Raw genomic sequence first — 25,570 nt, 5'->3', positions numbered from 1 at the left:
GCACTCAGACGGTCTACACTGTTTGGGTGAAACTCATCTCAGCGATCGCTGTAAGATTCACAAGTCTTTTAAGCCTTGGACTGAGAGAGAGAGATATTAGGCTCTGGGCTATCCTCATGGAGTCGGTGTTGACCCCGACTCCTGCGCGCCGCTCCAAGTCGGCATCGGGCACCGCAATGTCGGAGCACGGCGACCCCCCGGTACCATGTACTAGTTGGCACTGCTCCCCATCCACAGTGCACGCCAAGAAGGCTAAGAGGCCTTCTCCACTTGCATCCGACGAAGTGGGTATTCACCCATGAAAGCTCATGCTGCAAAATGTCTGTTAGTCTATAAGGTGCCACAGGATTCTTAGTCTGGATCTGTAAAAGCAGCAAACACGGCTACCCCTCTGATACGTCTCCACCATGGCACTGGAGTAAATCTGGGGCAGAGTCTAGACCTGTGTTGGGCAGTACTCGATCCCCATCAGCCTATAGGCCTCCGACTCAAGTCAAGCAGGGTAGTCCAGCCCAGTCGGAGCAGGCTTCCCTGGATGTCCGGATGCCCTCCATACCAGAGGCCCTGCAGGCAGCCCAGGACATTATGTCCTTGCCAGTACCAGGAACACCGCCAATGTTAGCCCCACACTCCAGAGGCAAGCAGCCACTGGATCTCCACAGTCAACCCCGGCTTGGTACCAGTCTCAGTTGAGGGAACGTTTCCAATGCTATTCACCGCTCAGCAACCGTTCGTGCATAGTCCATGTGGGTCGCCGTCAACTCCCACCAGGTTGTCTGGCTGCATTCCGCCTGACCGAGACTTCAGGCACCGCTCCGCCTCGAGGAGCGAACACTGACGGGACCGAGGCAGACAACGCCGAAGGTCCTAGTCTCAGAGGGGCTATCGTAACTGGTTGTGACACGAACATCGTCCCGCTCCAGGACCCCACCATGGCACTGCTCCCGCAGCCTCGGGCGTCGATCACTGGCGAGTCGCCGTCATGGATCCGCCTGTCAGAGCCAATCGCCGAGCTGCTGTTACTGACGGTATCGGTCCTCCACATCGAGGTCGCAGTCTTGGGGTCGGCACCGCTCCCAGCGCCACCGCTCCTCTCGATCCAGGGACTGTGGGAGATCATATGTCAGCCTGGCCTCCCTTTGTAGCTGTCCATCGATGGTTAGGCTAGCCAGGCTGAACAGTGCAGTGGCACTGGGCACCATGGCTGGCCCAGTGGTACTGGGGGCACTGTGGCCCCCAACGCAGCCTCCGGTGGGGGTTCACTCGGCCGGAGCATCAGAAGGACCGTTGACCTCTCTCTCCCAGCCTCTGAGGAAGGAGTCAGTGGGACGTACATCCTCGGCACTGTGCATGGAGACAGACCAGACCCTCCGTCCTGCAGGAGGATTCTAAAGCCCACCAAGAACTATTAAAAAGGGTGGCATCAAGCCTCAACCTCCAGGCAGAGGAGGTGAAGGAGCCTTCAGACTCCCTATTTAACATACTGTCCGCTTCGGTACTGGGCAGGGTGGCCTTGCCTCTCCATGAAAAGGAGGCGAAAATTTCAAATGCCCTGTGGCAAACCTCGCCTCATTGGCCACCATCTCTAAGAGAGAAGAATGCAAGTATTTTGTGCCTGCCAAGGGGCATGAATACCTATACATCCACCCTGCCCCTAACTCCCTGGTGGTTGAGTTGGTCAACCACAGGGAGTGGCAGGGCCAACCAGCTCCTACTCTGAAAAATAAAGATTCAAGGAGGCTAGACTCATTTGGAAGAAAAATTTTTGTCCTTGAGCTTCCAGTTGCAGATGGTGAACCATCAGGATCTCCTGGGCCGGTATGAGTTCGACCTGTGGGGCTCTTTGCCGAAGTTCGAGCACTCTTTCCAGGAGCGTGACAGGAAGGAGTTAAAAGCACTGGTGGAGGAGGGTACAGCAGCTGCCAGGGCAACCCTGCAGGCAGCATTGGATGCGGCGGACATGGCTGCACAGTCCATGGCCTCCGCAGTGTCCATGAGAAGGGTGTCGTGGCTCCTGCTCTCTGGGCTGTCCAGTGAGGCACAGAACTCCCTGCAGGACCTCCCGGTTGATGGCAAAGCTCCATTTGCAGAACAAATGGATATAAAACTGCATGGCCTGAAAGACTCCTGCACGATGCTTCAGACTTTGGGCCTCTATGTTCCGGCTCTGGCTAAGGCTAAATTTAAGCCGCAGCAGGCTCCCGCCCAGGCCGCCCACTCTAAATACAAGCCCGCTTCTAAAGAGTCACGGGACTATAAGAAAATCCCACAGGCAATCTCGGCCTGCCCTCCAGCCTGGGTCCTCCAAGGGCAAACAAGCAGGGAAACAGCGGTTTTGACGGGACACCCGGGGGAGCCCTGCCAGTTCTCATCAGGGATCCACCCACAATAAAGCTTCCCTTCTCCAACCGGGTGTGCGCTTTCCACCCAGACTCCCTATTTAATGTACTGTCCGCTTCCTTAGTCCCAGTACAACGCATAGAGTTTATTGGAGCAGTCCTGGACGCCACATCGGCCAGAGCCGCCCTCCCACAGGACAGGTTCAAGACCCTGAAAGGGCTCATCGACATAGTCACAAGGTTTCCAGTGACAACAGCCAGAGCATTCCTCCAGCTCTTGGGTCACATGTGGGCGTGCACGTATGTGGTCCGCCACACCAGACTTGGGATGAGACCCCTTCAGCTCTGGTTGGCCTCGGCGTTCTCCCAGACCAGACACAGGATGGGCAAAGTCCTCACTGTGCCCGAACCAGTGATCACCTCCCTACGATGGTGATCCTCCCCATGGGTCAGAGGCAGGCCTCCATTGATGAAATTGGTGTCCAGTGCATGTGGGGAGCCCATGAGGGGGATATTCAGATCCAAGGTCTGTGGTCTGTGCAGAATCTGGACCTCCCCATAAACGTCAAGGAGCTCAGGGCAGTGCAGCTGGTATGCATGGCCTTCCACTTGCACCTGGAGGGCCGGGTGGTCAGGGATCTCACGGACAACATGTCCTCTATGGTTTACTTCAGCAGGCAAGGCGGTGCCCAATCCTCTGCCAGGAAGCCCTCAGGCTGTGGGACTTCTGTATAGCCCACAATATTTGCGACCAGGCCTACAACCTACCGAGCGCCTGGAACTCACAAGCGGATCCCTTGAGCAGGGACTTCTTCTCTCAGCACGAGTGGTCCCTTCACCCAGAGTTAGTGTACAGACTTTTCCAAGAGTGGGCAATTCTGCGACCCGGCTGAAACATCACTGTCCCCGGTTCTGCTGTGGGGGATACTGGGACTTGGTACTATCTCCGAAGCCTTCCTTCTATCCTGGTTGGGCTGGTTTCTCTATGCCTTTTCACCCATTCCCACTGCTAGGCAAGGTCCTGGAAGAGATAAAGACAGACAGGGCCTGGGTCCTACAGATTGCCCCGCATGGCCCAAGCAGCATTGGTACAGGACCCTCACGGGCTTGGCGGTCGCCCCGCCGTGGCAGTTGCCATCCCGCCCGGGCCAGCTCTCCCAGGACCAGGGCCGCCTCCTACACCCCAGGCTAAAGGCACTCCACCTCACGGCGTGGATGCTCAATAGTTAGGCTGGGAGGAGAGGACGTGCTCAGAAGGGGTTCAGCGCATTCTCTTGGAAAGCAGGCGACCCTCAGCACGCTGAGCCTACTTGGTAAAGTGGTCTCAGATCTCCTGATGAGCGGGGTGTTTCCCCTGTGGCTCCCCAATCCAGCTCATTCTGGACTACCTCCTTCACCTTAGAGCTCAGGGCTTGGCTCCCTCATCCGTCAAGGTGCACTTGGTGGCCATATCGGCCTTTCACCCGCTGGTGCAGGGCCACACGGTATTCTCCCATGCTATGACTGGCCGATTCCTTAAGGGATTGGATCATCTCTTCTGGTACATCAAGCCCCAGTCCCACATTGGGACCTGAACCTGGTGCTGGCCTGCCTCACGGAACCCCTGTTTGAACCGCTAGCTATGTGCTCCTGGTCACACCTCTTGTGCAAGGTTGACTTCTGGTGGCAATCATGTCGGCTAGGTGGGTCTCGGAACTCAGGACCCTGACCTCCGAGCCCCCGTACAGGGTATTCCATGAAGATAAAGTCTCTAGCTCTGCCCACATCCTTCGTTCCTCCCGAAGGTGGTCTCTGCCTACCACATGGGTCAGGACATTTTTCTGCTGGTCCTCTGCCCCAATCCCCGTGCGTCCAGTGAGGAGCGCCGCCTTCACACACTGGGTGTGCAATGGGCTCTGGCTTTCTACTTGGAGTGGACAAAACCATTCAAAAAGTCCTCGCAGCCGTTCATTGCCTCAGCTGAACGCATGAAGGGTCGTCTGGTCTCCACGTAGCCGCTCTCCAATTGGATCACATCGTGCATCCATACCTGTTATGGCCTGGTGGGAATCCCCCCACCGTCAACTGTGAGGGCACACTCAACTAGGGCGCAGGCTGCTCTTTGGGCCCATGTCCCCATCCAGGACATATGTAGGGCTGCCACGTGGTATGCAATCGTCTCCCAAACCAGGGAGAACACCGGGTTCGGCAGGGCTGTGCTCCGTCCCAAGAATTTGTGAACGCCTCCCCACCTCCAGAAGGTATTGCTTGGAATCACCTATTATGGAATACACATGAGCAATCACTCGAAGAAGAAAAGACAGTTACCTTTTCCGTAACTGGTGTTCTTAGAGATGTTGCTCATGTCTATTCCACATCCCGCCCTCCTTCCCCTCTATCGGAGTTGTCTGGCAAGGAGGAACTGAGGGTGAGGGGAGCACGCAGCGTCCCTTATACCGCTCCATGGAGATGCCGCTCCATGGAGATGCCACTCCAGGGGTTGCTAGGGGCACTCCCCTACGGGTACTGCTAGGGGAAAAACTTCCAACACCAGTGCATGTGGTGAGCATGCACACCTGTTGTGGAATAGACATGAGCAACACATCTTGAAGAACACCAGTTACTGACTGTTTGTGCCTTTTTGATTAAATCGCAGATGTGCATCAATTCAAAGGTGAATAGTTGGGACTATATTCAAATAAAAAATATATCCCGATGCCTACGATATGTAATGGGGGTAGTTGATTGGGGCGAGAGGGATTTGGTTAATTGAAACACAGCAAACAGTGATGTATAAAATAAAGGGTCATTTGTGAAAGGTATTTAAAAATTTTTTGTAGAAATCAATTTCAATATTGAATACAAACGCTATCTTGTTGGACTGAATTTGTGATTATTTCAGTCCTTTTTTTAAAAAAAAAGCTAGCTTTTTTTGTGCCAATACCAGTTCTGATTCCATGATCTGACATTCAGAAGAAATCCTCCTAAACCCCGTATGAATTCTAATATTGACATCTGTTGTGTGCTTACCCTTCACCCAGCCCTCTGCTGAAACTATGCAAACTAGCTTCAAACTTTTATCTATGAGTGCAACCCTACATAGCTCTCACTTGAATTTAGTTGTTTTGTTTTGCATCAGTCCACTATAGATTTTAATCTCTGGGCTGAAAGCTGTGTAAACTCTCTAGTAAAACTCACCAGTGGAACTTTGCCTGCCAGTATTTATAAAGGGATATAAGTCCATAGCTGCTTCTCCAGAGTTTAGAGAACACTGAAGTGAGACAGTCAGACACGCTGAGCCCTGTTTGTTAGCTTTTTCATGTTCTCTGCAAGCTAAATATTTTCCTTTAATCGTATGTGACATAGTGTATATATTAGAAAAAAATGTGTTAAGGTTCAGAATTTACAAATTACTTTAGGTTTATGTGGATACTTATTATGCATTCCTAATTGCAGAGATTTCATTCAGAGTGTGGCAGTGTGGAGGGAGCCTTGAAATTATCCCATGCAGCAGAGTGGGTCATGTATTCCGCAAGCAACATCCTTACACCTTCCCTGGTGGGAGTGGTACTGTGTTTGCAAGGTAACTATTTGCAAGTTCTTGGCTAAATCGTGGAACTGTGGATTTTTGTTTTTTTTCCCAGTTAGCCAGCAGGTGGCAATAACTTCATTAAACTTCCAGGGCCTTTTACTAAAAATATGTACAATATGATCTGAAGTGAAAATCTTATGAATAATTTTTTTTAATTAAAAGGAGATTACCTTTTAGCTCTAGTGATAACTCAGATGCTCAAATTAGGGCAAAAATAAAAATTGGAAGACTGAGATGAAACTGGTAAAACATTTTAATAAAGAGGTGAGGAATTACCTAGAATCAGCCAGAAGAATTCTGAGCCAAATGGGGAAAGGAAAGAAATGGAAAATATTTTAATAACGGAAATTTACCATTAACTTTGAAAACTTTGTGTATATCTTCTTAAATGATCTTGTGGGAAATAAAGGGTTTATCTTCAGTATTCAGTCTGTTTTTAAAAGATGAAGAAAATTAAATTGTTCATTTTTTCCCTTTGGACACTCAGAATCCACCAACTGTGTGATCTTTTTGTATATTTGTGTTGCATTTTGGTTTGGGGTTCCTGGTTCAATACTAAACAATTCTGTGGTGTCATGTTAATAATCACATAGGCCCAGATTCTGATACTTCCAATGAGTAGTACCTATTAGAATCTGGCCTGTCAAAAATATCCACTCCTCTCTCTGTGTGTGTTTGTAATATGAAGTTTTCCTTCCTTATACTGTAACTTTTTAAAAAACAAAACAAAACAAAAAAAACCCAAAAACACCCTTTTGCGGAGGCATCATGATTCAGTAGTTAAGAAATCCCATCTCTGCTCTTGATTCACTGTGTGAACTTGAATCACTAACTTTTTCTCAATTTTCCTTCTGTAGAATGAGGAAAGTGATTTTTATCAATGTTTGTAAAGAGCTTTGAGACCTATGCACCAAGGCACTGTATAAGTACATGTTATACGAAATTTTCATTGATGTGTTGTTTCCCTAAAGAACCAGAGATGTAGCATGAGGCCTGGTCTACACTTAAAATTTAGATCAACATAGATATGTCTCTAAAGGATGTGAAATTGAGCACCGTAGCTATGCCAGCCTAACCCTGTGTAGATGCTACTACGTTGAGGGAAGAATGCTATTACCACGAGGTGAATGGAAAAACCCCTTCTGTCTCTGTAAGAAGAGTCTATATTATGTCGCAACAGCACCGTAGCTGAACCTCTGTAGTATCCATAGCATAGAACAGGGATCAGCAACCTTTGGCTCGCGGCCCACCATGTTTACGTGCCGCATCCACAGGTTCGCAGGTCTGGGATGCAGCGCAGTGTCAGAATAGGTAAGGTCTACTAGTTTTTACTGTCTGGCAGCCAGGGTCCTTGGGTGCTGAGCAAGGCTACCCAGTGCCTTGCATTCCACGACCCAGTACTGGGTCCCGACCAGAACTTTGAAAACCTCTGATTTAGAGAGCCCAGAGATACGTCCTTCACATCTGGAATCTTCTGACCCAATCGCTTAGGCAGTGTTTCACATTAGATAAAATACTCTCTTTGGAAGTGCAGATTGATTCTACTTTTTGGTGCAGCACTAATGAATTGGCTGATTTGGTGAAATAAAATTACTGGTCTTGTTTCTCTCTGAATAGTTTTAGCAGGGATTTTTCTTTGTATATCTGCTTCCCCTTTCTGTTGAGATCTGAATTTTATGCTGCTGTGGAAAATTAATAATGGCACATCTGAGGAAACAAAAGATTGATAATGAAATACCCTGTCTTGATTACAGTCCGGCTCCAATATCACACCAGGGAATAGGAAGATCTACTGATTCCACTATATGGGTTCGGTTTATGACATAACTGCATATCAATTTCACAGTAGTTTTCAGGGTCATGTTACTGAAAGACTGTAATTTGCACACTGCTCTGCAATTTTCAGTTTTGGGCTGATGCCGAGATGCTTTTCCTCCCATAAGACTTAATAGGTACTTAATAGAGATGGGTGAAATTTTTCAGACAAATAGCTTACTTGCCAAGAAAGCACATTTAGGTTAACCAAAACTATTTGCAAATTCGTGTCAAATTCACATAATTGTTTCAACCAAACTGGAAAAATCAAAATGTTTTGGTAATGTCAAAATTCAACTTTTTGGTTCTGACCAAAAATTCTATTTTAAATTTCAGGCATTTTGACAAAGGAAAGGCACTAGATTCAGAAAATGACAAGAGATGGTGGTTTATCCCTTATAAGCTTTAGCCCAGTGGTTAGGGCATTCACCTGAGATGTGAGAGACAAAGAATTTGAAATTGGGTCTTCCACTTTGTGGGAGAGTGCTCTAATGTCCAGGCTCTAGAGTCATTCTCACTCTTTCTTTCCCTGTATGAATTGTCTCTGTGAATGACAAGGGACAGTCATTGGGCCAGGGAGAAAGTGCTTTTAAGGGAGGCACCATCACCACCTTCTCCAGCAATTTTGTTAATCTAGTCCTCCTTTCCTTTGCATTTTTCAAAATGCCTGGACACTGAAATGAAAGTATTTGGGTCACAATTAAATGTTTTATCATTACTAAAGGATTTTGTTTTGACTCAAGTTTTTTTTACTTTTCGATTTGCTGAAAAAGTTGGAAAGTCATTCTTTGTTCGTTAATGAACCAAAAAAATCCATTATTCACCAAGCTCTTGTACTTAAATATAGCCCAGATTTGAGCAATGGGAAAGGGTGTGTCTATATATAATATAACTGTGTGTGGTAAATCAAATTACTGTTTGTCTGGAGCACTATCCAAAACTGCATTTGGGTTGGAAAGGATCTGGCCTGTGATGTCAGTTATGCAACCAAATCGCAAGGGTGCACAGGTAGGACCTCCTCATTCAAACAGATATCCTTACGCCCATTGATTGTAATGGGTGAATGGGGAAAATACTGGAAGGGAAAATCTTTTTAAAACATGTCCCTATCTTTGTTCTTCAAAAGGATTTTAAGAAACCAATACCAACTTGAACTGTAAAGACAGTGGAAGTGTGTAAGCAATGTCTCTTCTGGTCTGCCTTTCCACACAGCTGATTTTCCTCCTCTCCCTTTGGCTGCCCAGGTGCCTCATGAACTGAAAGGCTGTGAAAACCCTTACAAGTCACTGTAATTGCGTGTTGTTTGGGGGATGGAGGGGTGGGAGGATAAGGTTAATTAATGCAATTTTGTTTACACTTGAGTTGCTGTTGGCCAAATAGGAAGTATCCCTGACAAAACCCAGAAGCAGAGGGGGAGCTGAAAAACAACTCCTCGGCTTTGGCTGAAAGGGAGTTTTAGAAAATTAGTAGTTTCCACAAGGAAATTATCATCAATCAAAACGCAGAGACTGTTTGAGCTTCCTCTTCGCTTGGGGTTTTTGCACTCAGGAGTTTTTGACCAGCCTTCTTCAGCTCATAGTTATTTCATTTCCCCTGCAGAAGCAGAAGGGTACAAATGTCTTTAACTCCCAAACCAATATGTGTTATCCAAACATAACATAAGAACAGCCATACTGGATCAGACCAAAGGTCCATCTAGCCCAGTATCCTGTCTTCCAACAGTGGCCAATGCCAGGTGCTGCAGAGGGAATGAACAGAACAATCATTGAGTGATCCATCTCCTGTCATCCACTCTTAGCTTCTGGCAAACAGAGGCTAGGGACAGCCAGAATATGTTGTTGCATCCCTGGACATCTTGGCTACTAGCCATTGATGGACCTATCCTCCCTGAGCTGATGAAGATGGGTAATGTCCCACAAATCACTAGAGATTTTTATTGCCAAATGTACAAAATAGGCTTCAGAGCATGGAAGGTGCTAATGAAATAAAACTTTAATTCCCCAAATGATCACTTCTAATTTTGTAAAAGATAATAAGGCTTTCTCTGGGAGCAGAGGGGTGTGTGTGAAGAGAACATTTTAACAGGAGGAAGAGCTGAAAAACTACATTTTAGAGCGTTTAAAAAGTTTGTACTGGGAATATTGTCCATATCCTTCCTGTCCAATTGCACATACCTCAGGAGATCATACAAATGTCTAAAAATGACCTAAAATAGCTTTTCTGTACATAACTACTTAAAATTGTAGGTGTCGCTCAATCTCCCAAGTCTAGAAACAAACGCTGGGTTCCACTGGGAAGGTGAGAATCTCCCCCCTCAATAGCATGAAGCTCCTATTTCTATCCTTACAGTATCTGATGACAACATACTATCAACTTGTGATATTTTTATGCACAGAAAATGTTACTGGTACTGGATTGCCCGTCCCAATCCTCATCGGAGGTAATTATTGGCATATAGGAATACCATATTTGAAAGAGAAGGGGGAAAATATTTCTTTGGTAGGCTGACCTATAAAGAAAAAAGCTTTTGGAAGCTGCCTAGCATTTTGAAATGTTACAAATGTTTGTAAGTCCTGGAGATGATGGATTAGTGGACAGAAGGCAACTGAGCCAGTCAGAGGTGTGTGATATTTATCATTTGGTTCTGTAATATTTGCTACATGGATGCTGCTTCTGTGTATGCATATGTAACACACCAGGATTTTTGCAGACAACTTCTAACAGGTAATATGTTTCTGTGCAAGATTATCTGTTTAATGTTGAATTGATAAAAGGTTAGAGTTGCTTTTTGAGACTGTACTCTAGCAGAAGAGACCTTTTTGACAGAATGGCAAGAGGAATATCCTGGAGAATGACAAAGCTTTAGTCACATTGCAGCTCTGGTTTAAAGACACTGTTTATATAAATATAAATATATAAAAATACACAGCAATCTCTGAAGAGTTTGGACAACATTTTCATATCTTTAATACAGAATTTTAAGTAGTGTTACAAACATTTAACCTTCAGCTTATTCTTTGTCATCTCAGCTGTAACAAAACCTCTAGGTTCATAAATCTAAATGTTTCACCACTTACAATTATTTATCCATCTAGGTAGCGTTCAAGTTGGTGTGTAGTGGGGGACAAAAAGGAGGTTGAGAAATATACATTCCATAAGATGGTGTGTCAATTTTCTCTGGCTTTAGTGAAAACTGCTTGTAAGATAAAAGGCAAACTGTCAGATATTGCCAGCTGTTGAGGTTTTAGATTCTTCAGTTGCTGATTCAAAAAACACTCAGTAAATTTCGTTTCTTTACAAGACGTGGCCTAATAAATTAACAAAGTTGCTTTCAAAAAGAGCATTGTAGAAAATGAAAGTCTTGAACTAAACTTTGTACCTTTTCTGATTGGAAGCTTGGACCAGCTATTAGGACTTGTCTGCTATTCCTGATTAGCTCCAGGTCTGAACTTATTTATTTTGCAGTAAAAAAGATGTCCACACATGGACTTAATCAGGAATAGGTAATCCACTTTAAATTTACACCCTATTTTATTATGGGTTAATTTTCATGTGTTGACAAGCCCTGAGGCCAGTGGTCCCCAACCTTTTCAGTGTGGCGGGCGCCTGATGACTAGCCACTGAGGAGCGTGGTCGCCGGACAAGCAGCCACTGAAATGCCGCCGAGAAGCAGTGTCATCAAGAGGCGTTGCCGCTGAAATGCTGCCGAAAATCAGAGGCATTTCAGCGGCAGCGCTTCTTGACGTTGCCGCTTCTCGGCGGCTGCTTTTCCGGCGGCCAGTAGGCGGGCGCACGTAGATGCCACAGCAGGCACCATGGCGCCTGCGGGCACCGCGTTGGGGACCCCTGTCTTAGGCCATCTCCACACTGCCGGGACTATAATGGCATAGCTGAGGCACTTGGTGTGGATTTTTCACACTCGTGAGCATTATACCCATGTTGACCTAAATTTTAAGTGTGGATCAGGCTGAAGTATAAGGAAGGCACAAAGTCCATTCCAAATATGTGTGCTTCAGTCATATCACCTCTGTGGTATGTGTAGTAGAGGGTGGGGAAAAATAAACATAACCATAACAAACAAAAATAAGTGTCATGATTGTGACAGGAGAAAACATAACCTGCATCTCAATTTGATTGTTCCTAGAAATACACGTAGGGCAGCAGAAGTGTGGATGGATGAGTACAAAAATTTCTATTATGCAGCAGTGCCTTCAGCCAGAAACGTACCTTATGGCAAGTAAGTTAGATCTGCTGCTTCTTCCTATTCACTTATTCTGTTTGCCATTTGTAGTTCATGAGGGCAAAGGGGTGTTTATTTCTTTGAAATATATTTCTACTGATAAATGTCTCGCTTATTAAACATGTTTTAAAATTCATCAAATACAACTGCCAGAACTTGCTGTTTTTTTGTTTCTCTCTAGTATTCAAAGCCGAATGGAACTGAGAAAGAGACTTAGCTGCAAACCTTTCAAGTGGTATCTTGAAAACGTCTATCCTGAGTTAAGGTGAGTCTCAAACAGCCTTCCTGTTTTCTGGCAGCGTAGGTTCTTTCTTTACCTGGCTTGGCCAGAAACTTTACTACATCTCTCCTGCACAGGCATCTAGGATATTAGCTAGTTAAAACATGTCTCTTGCAGTTTTTGCTTACTACTTTATTCTGCTGTCATTTTCTTCACTCACCCATCCCCTTTCCTCTTGCCCCATATCCATATTGCAATTGCATCATGTGATTCAGTCACTGCCAAGAGGGCTGACTTTCTCCTCCAAAACTACTGTACTCCTGGGCTACCTGCTTGCTGGAAATGCATCATTCTTCATCCTTCTCCACTCTCCTTCAAGCTGTTAGCTTCACCTATGTGGCATGCTTAGCAATGTGAGCAGCCTTAAACTAGGTGCAGTGCAAAACTTTTACTGCCAGTTTAGTGAGCAATCCTCCCATGTAGAGTTATGTTATAGGTTAACTGAGGTCTTCAGATGAAAACATTTAAGGTACTTTGGAGGCATTGGTCAGAGTCCAGGCATGAGAATACAATCTATCCGGTGGATTTCCATTCATCTCTTCTGTAGGATAGAAAAATCTTCAGAGCTGTATTTATTTACCAAACAAAAATTTTAAATGAATAAAACCACCATGCTCAATATCCTACTACTAGCCCTACCTGTCAAACCTAAGGGTCTGTGAGTTAGTATCTGTCATATGGCTAATCTTATTTAATAACTGTAGACTAGTATGTGGCTTTTATACAGTAGCACATTTCTTGCTGTAGGAGTTCCAAAACACTTTGTTAGAATACAATGAAATAAATACTGGTAGTACAGTGATTATTTTTTTTTAGGCAAAAGCATCAGCCAAACTTTCACAGACCCATAAACATTAGAGCCTGTTTTATAAAGAGGGATAATAATGGTAAGGAGTCCAGTTACCCTTTTTTCTTTTCAAAAAGTGCCATGGGATATTCACTTTCCCTTAGAGTTGGGCAAAAATGATGTCTCATTTGAACAGATGTTCCTCTCCCTGCAACTCCCCACACGTGTACCTACTGGCGGATGTGCTTTAGGGTCTCTTGTTTTAGGATTTGCATGAATTTCATTTGAAACTTAACTAGAAATTTTAAGGTTACCCATACCTTCCTGCACGTCCTCAAGCAGCTAATAAATTTGGCAGTTTGTAGCTGTTACCATCTTGAATTTTACCACAGGATGGCAATGCTAAATTTTAGTGGAATGATCCTCAATGAAGGCTTGTCGGTAACTTACAACAAATACTATTCCCCAGGCGTCAGTAAATAACGCATTATTAACCTGTAATTCTTTACCATGTCAAACTTTTAAAATATTAGCTTTATTTATTTTGGATATTAGCAGTTAATTATGGCTTAAACCTCATTTGTAAAGTCAGTGTCCAGACCCTCATTCTTTTCTAATAAATGGCTCTTTTTTTAAATGAACCTTCCTTAAAAGTTGGAGAGCTCAAGGGAGTGTTCAGATCCAGGTTAGATTTTATGCTAAGCTACTTGTTCAGTTGTGCCATAAACTCTCAACCTGTCTTTGCAAGGCTTTGGGGCCAAAATGTCAAGATTTCAGTTGCATCCAAACTAGAATAAAAATTTACAACCACTGCAGTTTTGAATCCAGCCTGGAATCAAAACCATAGGGGTGGGTTCTGTGCAGGAATTACTAGATGAGATTTTATGTCCTGTGTTATGGGGGTGGTCTTCTGGCCTTTGGGGGGGGGAAATTTTTTTTTTTTTAAATCTGACAAGTGGTGAGAACTGGGAAATGGCTATTTATTTATTTTTTAAATAAATCATATGCATCTCAGTTTATCTGGGTAAGGTGATCCTGCCTGAATGCATAGTTAACTCAAAGGAAGTTGCTGGGGTAACCCACCAGGAATGAAACAGTGACAAAAATAAGAGCCCTGGGGTAAACAGCTTCAAAGGAGTTAACAATGGCTGGACCATCAACAGGGAAGAAATTGTCTGGCTTCATCCAAACTAGAAAGGTTTACTCTTCCCAGGGCTAGAGCCTGGGATCTTGGGGGATCCTAAACCTCAAAGACTTTAGAAAAGGGAGGGAGTTTAGGTGAACTAGGTGAGACTGCGCAGGGTGTGTCAATGGAAAGTGGACCGTCTGGCTAACACACACAGGAATGTAGTCTGCTTCTCCCTGCCAGAGATAGAATCATCAGGGCAGAAGGGTCTTGTATCTTAAACTCTCCTTGCCAGTTTTTATAAGCAATACCTGTGTGTATAGGTCTTCTGTTGTTTTATCTTTTGATCTGTGTGCTTTGTACTTTTGAAGAATGAATAAATAATGCTTTGTTTTGAAGATGCAATTTCTGTGTCACTGCAAACTTATGTTGTCATGAGCTCCTGAAGGGAAACTCTTATAGGTGCCAAAAATGAGTTTGGGCTTCTGGTGTTAACATGGTTGGGAACCACTGGGGATTGCAAGTCAGAGACCCAATCCCAAAGTGGTTGGACTGCTTGCACTAAAGATGGATTAAGGGGACCAAGGTGCAGTTCATCCTCTAGCTCTGACAAGGATTTGGATTCAGGGTTCCAGTTTTGGCACATTCTGTAACATTAATACATATATATTCACAAATCTACATTAAAAATGTTAACACTGCAAAATCAAGTGCACAAAAATTAAGGAATTCCAGAGTTAAGTTTGCCTGTGCAACTTTAATGGAACCCTCTTACATTGTATACATTATGATAGTATTTAAGTGATCTCACACTATATTTTCCCCAGGACATCTGCCTTATTCAGTGCTCAGAATGGAGCAGTGGGGTGGGTGTGAAGGGAGGCAGGAGCTTATCCCTCATCTAAAGAAGAGGACTGGAGGACACAGGGTTGACCTGAGTGCCTGGAGAAACTGGTAGAAAGCAGAGGCAGTAGGAGCAGGATGTGGGAGGTGGAAGAAGTAGAAAAAGCAGGATAACCCAAGGCGGCCGCCTCCCCACTCTTTCTATTATCCTGCCATCTGTCCCTGTTCCCCCATGTCCTTGTCCATTTCCATGTTTAAGCCTGACTCAAATGCAGAGGCTGTCTTCTTCTCCCCTTCCGTGCTGACTGAGTGCCAGAAGTGTGAACATAGGGAACATAGGAGAAATATTCTGTGCTCCTGGTTCTGGTGCTCAGCAGCCCTGGGAAACAATTGAAGTAAAAGTCTTGCTCAGCTTTTTTTCTATCATGCTCAATGCAGATGGAATCTTTGGAACTTTTTGCTGCCAGTCCCTAAAAAGCCTGTACTGAATGTGTAATATTCTTGGGGCAGGGACTGTCTTTGGTCTCTATTTGTACAGCACCTAGTGTAACACCAACAGACCCTGGTTGTCGGTGGGCAGGATCTAACCCGGGGCCTCTGGAGCTTACTGCATGAACCTCTACTGCATGAGCTCAAAGCCATATGGTTGTTAGATTAATGAGTCTGCTCTATAGCCTTAGCTCCCTAAGTTGTCTCAGAGCCACCAGAGGGGACAGAACACCACACCCAGGAGGTGTGTGGGTTACACTTGCACCATGGGTGGCAGGTGGAGCCCCCCTTAGGGGAGGCTAGCCCCTGGCTCTGCCCTTTCTGCCTGCCTTCCCCTCTCCCCCCCCCCAGCCAGAGCCCCAAGATCCCCGCCCCTGCTCCCGTGACCAGGGCCACAAGTCCTCCCTCGGCCGGAGAGTTCAGAGAGCCCCGCCCAGAGGTGCCCCAATGTCGTGTTCTTCCCCACCTGCCCTGGGCTGCCCCGGGCCAGCAGCAACCACGCCACCCCCTCCAGACCCCAAGCCGCTGCAGAGAAAAGCCTCACTCTTGTCCAAAGACGCATTTGATATGCCCCATGCAGATTCTGGGGCCATGGAGGAGGCGGTATTTGCTACTCTGCTTCCTGGGTCCATCAATCATCTCCCTGGAGTCCAGAGAGATGACTGATGAACCCAGGAAGCTGAGCAACAGGTGCCACCCCGGAACCTGCATGGGGCATAATAAAGCGCCTGGTCTATTATACCCGCTGCCCATGCCTAGCACAATAGGGTCTTGGTCCAGGATTGGCGTTCCTAGGCACTATGGTAGTACAAATAATAAACCCTGATTTTCTGTGGTCTATAAAGTCACCAAATCTCAGTGAATTTTTCATGGGGACCACAAAAGGTAGCTGCTTAATGCCACAGAGACTGACAAATCTCAAGTCCCTGCTCCAAAGCATGGAGGCATTAGTTTCTCAAAGGAACAGTTGGATTTGTGAACATTGTGGGAAATATGCTGTTTTGTCAAACTTCTTTTTCAGAAATGGTAGAACTGTTTTTTACTGAAACTTAAAGAAAAAAATCAGCCTGAGGCAGAACTGCATCATGCCAAATTTCTGCCTCACTGGTTAAAGTTTGACACGGTCATGAGCTACACAAAAGAGGGATTTATAATGGAAAGTGTTACACAACCTTAACTACACACATTGCTGCCAGCCACACTTGTGATGTGACTCTCTAATGCTTATGTTCATTGTAGTTCTCCCAGTATATTTTACTCATATTCAATCTTCTAGCCTACAAATCCACTGAAAACCTTTGACCGCTTAGTTAAGAGAGCAGGGTCTCTTGACCAAATAATTGCTTGTAACTTCTTCAAAATGTTGTGGGGAGTGGAATATAGCTTGTGTACCAAAATAAAATCATTACTTGTTGCCGATTGCCTCTCATCTAGAAGGCTGTTAAGTAAAGGAAGGGCATCAAAGTTAAAGCAAGAGAGAAATGGAATTAAAACAGATGTTTCTTGTTTTATATTTAGGGTACCTGATCATCAAGATATAGCTTTTGGGGCTTTGCAGCAGGGTACCAATTGCCTCGACACTTTGGGCCATTTTGCAGATGGTGTTGTTGGAGTTTATGAATGTCATAATGCTGGGGGAAACCAGGTCTGTATGCTATTAAATTATTTTTTTAAAACCCATAGTCTTTTTGAAAAATACAGAATTGCAGGCAGGCAGGCAATGTGTACTAGTGTTGGGAAGGCTGAATCAACAAGGTTGGCTAAATCACTTGTCCCTCAAATAACTTCTTATTTTGAGTTTTAGAATCATAGAGGCCAGAGATGGAAAATGGGGATCAGATAATCCACTCCACATCTCAATATTTTAAATTTTCACTCTTACTCTATAGCCCTATCCCATCCTCACCAAAAGTTGCATCTTTATGAAAACATGTTTCCTGTGGGGCATGTCTACAAAAAAATAATAGTTTGGACTGAGAGTTTATATTGCCATATTCTGTAAACATCCCGAAGACAAGGGGGAAAAACAAATATTTTTTATCTGGTGCTGTTCCCTTTCCCACTGGGGGGTTGCTGAGTGTGAAAAAAATCTTTCTTAAATCCCAGACATGTTCTTTCAGAAAGCATAGGCACCAAAAGTCACATCCAACTTATTTACAGAAAAGATGTTGTTTCAGTAAATCCTTTTCAATCTTTCTTTTAAAGACTAATTGCAGGTGTGTCAAAGCAGTAAACAAGAACTGAATGGAAACATTAATTACTGCAAAGGATCTAATTATACAGTGGTGTCTTACAGGCACCATTAACAAACTACTTGCATATGCTTTTCCTCTAGTTTCCTGTGCTGGTTTTGTACACAAATGGTTTTCACATAGAACTCCAAATACAATTAAATTGACATTAACATTGTTAATAAATAATTAACAGGTAATAGTTAATTTTCTAATCAGTCAGTTTTCTACCACATTAAACTATTAATCGCATACCTTTAAATTAATTTTTGTTGGGGGGGGGACTCAAAATGAAAATCTTACCAGGATCACAGAACTAAAAAATATGAACAATTCCAGAAAAAGCATCGTATGAATCTGAATGCACTCCCACCATACCATCAGCTTTAGAGGCATCTTCAATTTCAGTCTCTTCTACAGAGACTAGAGAGAAATTTTTCCAAGTGCCATTATATTTGATGACATTGTGTAGCTACAGCCAAAGAGCACACAGTACAACTCAGGAGGAGAGTTGAAAAAAAACTTTAAGCCTCCTTTGTACTTCCCTGATCCTGGGCCAGCTTTTTCCTGATTTCGTCTCAGCGTGAAGGGGATGGGATTGCTCACGTTCCAGTACTCCAGAAAGAGTTTCTGTTAAATTAATAGACTAAATCTTGACTCTTGTTTAGACCCTGCATCTGGTATTTTGTTCAGTGAATGTTTTGAAAACTGTCTTGGGAATCTCCCAAGTGGGTACAGGGCAGAGGCTGACCGCTGTGGCAAACTTGCCCTATACAGAATGAGCCTTGACACTACCTTCAAAAAGCCAGTCATTTAAGTATGAAAATATCTTTATTTGAGAGATGTGGCAACCATTGTTGTGTACTTGATAAATAACATTGGCACAGCAGAAAGGGCATAGCACTAATACTGAGAGTGACTGTTGTCCACACACAAACTGATATATTTTCTGTCATCTGTGTGAAAATACTCATCCTTCAAGTGGAGAGCCCCAAGCTGGTCTTGAGAGGAAAGGGTAAATATTAGTGCTGTCAAGCGATTAAAAAAAATAATCGCGATTAATCATGCTGTTAATAATAGAATGCTATTTATATAAATATTTTTGAAAGTTTTCCACATTCTCAAATATATTGATTTAATTTACAACACAGAATACAGAGTTTTATATTTTTATTATAAATATCTGCTCTGAACAGTTAGTTTTTATATACATGGGATTGGCTTCACCTACAACATTGAAAGGAATTGGCAAAGCACTGTAGTTGCCCACATTCCATGAAGGGCTAGTGCAAGAATCCCCCTGAGAGCAGTGGCTTTACAATGTTGAGCCTGGTGCTCCTGCCTTGCTTGCAGACAGGAGCACAGACCTAGGAGAGGTGATCTGCTATGATATGGAGCTTTGGAAAGCTAGTTTCAAGCTAATTCTTTTTTCTGCGTTTAAGCAACCCACTTGAAAAATCCTCTTTCAACCCAGTGCATTTGAAACTACCGGTATAGTATCCTGTCCATTCCTTTCTCCAATTTGTTTGAAAAAGACTCTAATGGGCAAAATTGGATTTCAACTTGTTTTAGATGCCTTTGTGCTTGATTTTGAATAGCTTAAAGATAATTTTATTCAGCTATGACTAAGGCATGATTGAGTAAACAGAGGTCCCTTTGTGAGTAGAGAGAACTCTGCGAGGTTTTAATTTTATTTTTACCACTCACTGGAAACACTGAGGCAATGCCGATAATTCTGAACATAGTCTTTTGAAGTATTAACTAATCTTGCTCAGGACTCACCTGAAAGCTTTTCTCGTGGCCCCTTGTGGGGTCTGAGAGGGTGGACTTTTTAGCAGGGATTTTCACTGACAACATAAAAGCTTCAAGATTTAACTTTGTTTTAAAGGGAAGTTTCTAGAAAAATAATACTTACTCCTTGTTATGTTGGTATACCAAAGCTTTAACTTAATAATAGAGCAAGTGCAGAAATCCAAAAGTCTGCCTCTGTGGTTAAATGCAAGCTAGCAGCTGCCCATGAGCAGAGATGAGGGGTGACATTTTTAAAGGGGAGATAACAGAATTAACTTTTTATAAAGGGAAAGAGTATCAAACGTACAACTTTCTTGCCTCCGAGTGCTGCTTTCACGTTAGTGTTTTATCTGATCCAGTCCACATTGGGAAAGTGTATGGGGAATCATGAGCATATCTGTACATACATGCTGTATTAGGGTACAGGAGGATTCTCACCTGAATCTGGAGGGTGGATTCTGGTTTGTAATCTGTTAACCCACCCAATAGAATAAGATGTCTGATCTGAATTGGATAATTATCTTGATAGAATGGGAGGGTTACTCCCAGTATAGGATGGTGAAAGTGAGATGGTGAGCGCTGTACTCCATTTGGGAGGGCAACATACAAGAAGATAGGGACTTTGTGGTTTGATAGCTTGCAGACAAGTATGTAGAGTTTTGGTAAGGATATGGTATAGAGGAGGTGTTAATGTTGTAAAAATAGATGCAAAAGGGTGGATGGATTTAAGTGGGGTGCTTGGCCCCAAACCGATGGAGATGCAAGGGGCAGAGCTGAGGTTGGTGTTGGAATCCTAACTTCAAATGTATTGACTTTGGGGCAGTTAGGTTTTTAATCAAAAGTACTGCTGTGATTTTTGTCTGTAACCAGGGTGTTGGATTGGTCAGGTATGTGGTTGTATGGATTAATTGCACCTCTTCCAAGCTGCAATTTCGTGCTCAGAATCTCTTTTCATTTTTAAAAAGTCTTTAGCTCTTATGGTTGTGAAGAAAACCTCAAAAATATGAACCAAGGTGTGAACTGCTTTATACATTGCAGCAGAATCTACTCAGTGACAGCTCAGTTTGGCACCACGAGTGGGTAGAGTTTGAAAGAAATCCCTCCGTATATTTCTGCCTATCAAGAATGAGCCACACTCAAGGAAGCCCACTGGGGCATCTGAGCTCAACCAAGGGAAACCAAGCCCAGTGGAGCTCAGAAGAGCTGCAGGATTGTATTTTGAATATCTGCGTAATCTACTGTGAGAATTGCCTCATTCTGGCAATGTGGGGTTGGAGCCTGGAAGAATACTCCACTTGTTTTGCCTTCTCCTTTCTAACTGGCCCCCTGTCTGTCTGTGTCTGGTAATCTTCAAGGAATGATAGAAGACTTTTCAGTTTTAATCAGGCTTGTATTATTTAAGTAACAGCTATGCAAAGGAAAGTTTTATATGCAGACAATAGGGGAAAGATTTTACTGAGTCACGCATTGGACTGATTTGAGTACTTAACTGTAAAGCATCTAGAACAGTGGTTTTCAAACTTTTTTTCTGGTGACCCAGTTGAAGAAAATTGTTGATGCCTGCAACCCAGTGGAGCTGGGGATGCAGGGTTTGGGGAGCAGGAGGGGGCTCTGGATTTGGGAGGGTGCAGGCTCTGGAGTGGGGATGAGAGGTTTGGGGTGCAGGAAGGGGACGGGCAGCACTGCTGGTGGGACCTTTAATGGCCCGGTCGGCAGTGCTGACCAGTCATCGTGACCCACTGCCTTACATTCTGTGACCCAATACTGGGTCACAACCTGCTGTTTGAAACCACTAATCTAGAATGCCAAGGCTGTCAGGCAGTGCAAGCCTACAAAATTGTTTTGCTTTAGCTTTCTAAAGGGAATACTTTCTGAGCCTTGGGACGCAACTATTGACGAGGAATATCCTTGTTTCTCTCCAGTTGTGATGTTATGCCACCATAGTTTCTCTGGAGCTTCTACCTCTGTGGACACTGCATGTGTGAATTAAAAAGTGCCTAGCTTTTGTTAGCATAGTCCTGTTAGAAAGTGGACTATGGTAACGTAGGCTTAGGTACCTTTTAATTTGCCAGCAGCATGCACTCGGGGAAGTTAGATTGCAGCACTTTGGGCTCTGCAGTTCACATCTACATAGTACATGCTGAGGCACTGTGCAGACGCAGCCTCAGTTAGAGTTCATTGGAGCCCTCCTGAAACATAACTAGAGTCAGAAAATTAGTGAAAATTTAAAAATAAAAATCTAGTGACAAGCTTTACCAGCTAGCTGGTACTGCTTATTTCCATTAACCATCAAATGTGGCTCTCACAGAGGGTGCACATTTCAATAATTTTAATGTTTTTAGAAATTCACATGAGAGTTTTAAAATACTGGTTCCATTACATAATATTAAATCAAAGTCCTAACAAATAACCGTTATTTTTACTTTGCTCTTAAACAATGGCAGTTAATCATATAAGGATTGGAGGGAAATACCCAGCAAAAAGTCATGTTTCAGTTACCTGAAACTACACATTTTAAAAATACTTTGAGTATTTTGTTTGTTCTAAACTGAAAGTTTACAGAGTGAATTTTAGGTAGGTTCGTAGTTCACAAAGGGATCGTGGGGAGTTAACAATGTTCTTGTGCAGTCATATGATTTCCTTTACACCTATGATGTGTAATTTCCATGTCCTTAGCTGATGAATTGCTAGCAGCTGTTTACTAAATCTTTATGTTGGTAATAGTTTGTAATCGGATAAATTCTGATTATTTTTTGTGCGTATTCTCATGAGGAAATTGACTGAGTCATTCTTAATCCAGTGGAGTTGCAAGAGAGAATGCATGCCAAATGTGCAGTTAAATCAGAAGATAAATCAAAAGAAAAATTTGATCTAATTAGCTAATCTCTTCCAGTCATGTGTGGTGTTTGCAAAATAGTTGTTAATGTTATGGCTAATAAATTCAGTCCTGTGCAACTAGGTCTCATAGCTCAGAATCCTCCTCAGGCACCAAGAGCAGACTTTATTCTTAAAAGGCCTGATTAAGAAGCGAATTGAAGGTGAAGAGGTGGCTTTCAGTGGTAGAGGGAATTAGCCTGGGAGGAAGAGAGAAACCAGAGAATGGGGAGTGATCAGGAGCTGTGACAAGGATCCCAGAGGGGCTACACTGAGGTTACTCAGGGAAAACTGCAAAGAATGCGGCAGATAATCCTCGAAGCTGGTGGATATTCCAATACTTAGATTTACCAAACCAGCACAAAATAGCTTCTATACCTCACTGGTTACCCAGAAGCCAACTACACAGTTCCCTTATAGCAACCCACCCTTGGACTTCCTCCCACACATCCAAGTCAAATATGATGAGGATTATTGAAAATCTTATTCATCATATAAGAAAGTTCTACCAATCCCAAAGGGTCAGACACATTACCTCCCAAGTTAGCGAATATTTCAGATCTTACCCAAATACAGGCTTACAGCCAGTTCTTATTAACGAAACTAAAATTTATTAAAGAAAAGAGAGAGTGAGTATTGGTTAAAAGATCAGTATACATACGGACATGAGTACAGTTCTGAGATCAGTTTCATAGTAGAGATGGTGAGCTTTGTAATTGCAAAGAGTTCTTTCAGAAGTAGTCCATAGTCTATAGTCCAATGTTCAGATCCAGGGGGGACTGGAGATCTGTCTTACGACTCAAGCTTCCCCACATAAAGCATCAAGCAGATCTGAGATGACAGGATCAGGTCCCAAGAGTTTTTATACAGTTTGAGATAAATGGCTTAATGGATAAATTACCTTAATGTCATTCTCTAACAATACAAGTTTGCATTTCAAAATTCTAGTCCATCTAACATGGAATGGCCCTAATTACCATTTACATACTTTTCTAACCTGTCTCTAAAGATTGAATCGGGTAGATTAGCCTGCGAGCTGCATAACCCTTTTTGACCATGTGTCTATATGTCTCTAAAGTTTTGAGATAAACGGCTTAATGGATAAATTACCTTATGTTAATCCAGGTAGTTAATTTCCAGTGATGTTTAGGAAAGAGGTTACTTCAAAAGCCTGTTGTTCACCCAGGACTGTAGGCTTTTGGAGTAACCTCTTTCCTAAACATCACTGGAAGTTAACTGCCTGGATTAACATAAGGTAATTTATCCATTAAGCCGTTTATCTCAAACTTTAAAGAGACATATAGACCAGTGGTTTTCAAATCGTGGGTTGCGACCCAGAACTGCACTGCCGCGTGGGCTGTTAAAAGTCCTGTCGGCATGCTGCTCAGCTAAGGCAGGCTAGTCCCTACCTGTTACTTTACATACAACAATAGTTTAGTTATATATTATAGACTTATAGAAAGAGACCTTCTAAAAACGTTAAAATGTATTACTGGCACGCGAAACCTTAAATTAGAGTGACTAAATGAAGACTCAGCACATCACTTCTGAAAGGCTGCCGACCCCTGGTGTATGCAGTGTTTTGAGCCCAGGCGGGCAGTTTTGCGTTGGCGGGGCCCATGCTAGCATTCTAAAAATAGCTGCATAGATGACTCTCTGAAGATGAGGCTCATGCTTTGAAGCCTCGGGAGACAGAGGTGCAAGATGCAGTTTCACAGTAAATTAGTCCTCAGCTACACTGGGGTTCTAGAGGACCATGTTTCAATATGGTTCTAGCTAAAATGGGCTCTGAATCCGACCAGTCATAACAGAAGGTTGTCAGTTTGGAATATTAGTTTACACTTCTTTTAAAACTGTGTGTTGAAAAAGCACTGTTCAAACACTTGATGCTTTAAATCCAAAGTGGGGCTCTTGGTTACAGAAAGTCCCTTCTGAGCCTTTTCACAGGAGTCTAACATAGGCCAACTGAGCATGTTTGTATATGTGTTTGCATGTTTCTATGTTCACAAATATATATCTCATTTTATTTCCTTGTGTTCCAGGAATGGGCCTTAACTAAGGACAAGTCAGTGAAACATATGGATTTGTGCCTTACTGTTGTGGACCGAGCACCTAGTTCACTAATAAAACTCCAGGGCTGCAGAGAAAATGACAGTAGACAGGTGAGTACATAATGTGTATAACTCACTGTGCAAGCAGTTCTACTGGAAAATCAAAAATCTCCGTGTGTGTGCGCACACATGCATACTTAACCTGCTGAGGTTCTTGGCAGAGAGCAAACCAATAGTTTGCTCTCTGCCCCACGTGTGTATATCAGGATGCAGATGACTCTCACTGCCAGCAGAAAAGACGGTTACTCACCGTTGTAACTGTTGTTCTTCGAGATGTGTTACTCCTATCCATTCCAGTCAGGTGTGCGCGCCGCGCGTGCACGGCATCTCGGAACTTTTTTACCCTAGCAACTCCGGCGGACCAGCTGGCGCCCCCTGGAGTGGCGCCGCTATGGCGCCTGTTATATACCTCAGCCGGCCCGTCCGCTCCTCAGTTCCTTCTTGCCGGCTACTCCGACAGTGGGGAAGGAGGGCAGGTCTGGAATGGATAGGAGCAACACATCTCGAAGAACAACAGTTACAACGGTGAGTAACCGTCTTTTCTTCTTCGAGTGATTGCTCCTATGCATTCCAGTCAAGTGATTCCCAAGCCTTACCTAGGCGGTGGGGTCGGAGTGAGACGTGGCGGAGTGTAATACCGCGGAGCCGAAGGCTGCGTCGTCTCGAGACTGCTGCACCAACGCGTAGTGGGAGGCGAAGGTGTGGACCGAAGACCAGGTGGCCGCTCGACAGATGTCCTGGATGGGGACATGGGCCAGGAAGGCGGCCGACGAGGCGTGCGCTCTTGTGGAGTGAGCGGTGAAGCGGCATGGTGGCACGCGAGCCAGCTCGTAGCAGTTCCGGATACACGCTGTGACCCAGGAGGAGATCCGTTGGGAGGAGATCGGCTCGCCTTTCATGCGGTCAGCCACCGCTACGAACAGCTGGGGCGAACGCCGGAAGGGCTTCGTCCGCTCGATGTAAAAAGCGAGCGCCCTGCGGACGTCGAGGGTGTGCAGCTGTTGTTCCCGAGGCGAGGCATGCGGCTTCGGGAAGAAGACCGGGAGGAAGATCTCCTGGTTGAGGTGGAAGGG

At 44.2% G+C, this 25,570-nt stretch overlaps 1 protein-coding gene across 1 annotated transcript in view; it reads left to right on the top strand.

Moving 5' to 3' along the window:
• Positions 1-25,570, top strand: part of GALNT2 (polypeptide N-acetylgalactosaminyltransferase 2) — a 144,295-nt gene that overhangs the window by 108,759 nt on the left and 9,966 nt on the right. Inside the window, exons 11-15 of the mRNA XM_045011200.1 lie at positions 5,775-5,901; positions 11,870-11,962; positions 12,147-12,230; positions 17,009-17,135; positions 24,429-24,548. Coding sequence (XP_044867135.1) covers positions 5,775-5,901; positions 11,870-11,962; positions 12,147-12,230; positions 17,009-17,135; positions 24,429-24,548 — 551 coding nt within the window. The remainder of the gene's footprint in view (positions 1-5,774; positions 5,902-11,869; positions 11,963-12,146; positions 12,231-17,008; positions 17,136-24,428; positions 24,549-25,570) is intronic.

This window comes from Mauremys mutica, chromosome 3, assembly GCF_020497125.1.
Source record: "Mauremys mutica isolate MM-2020 ecotype Southern chromosome 3, ASM2049712v1, whole genome shotgun sequence".
NCBI classification, from domain to species: Eukaryota; Metazoa; Chordata; order Testudines; family Geoemydidae; genus Mauremys; species Mauremys mutica.
The sequence above is the reverse complement of the archived record's forward strand: the minus strand, read 5'-3'. Positions and strand labels throughout refer to the sequence as shown.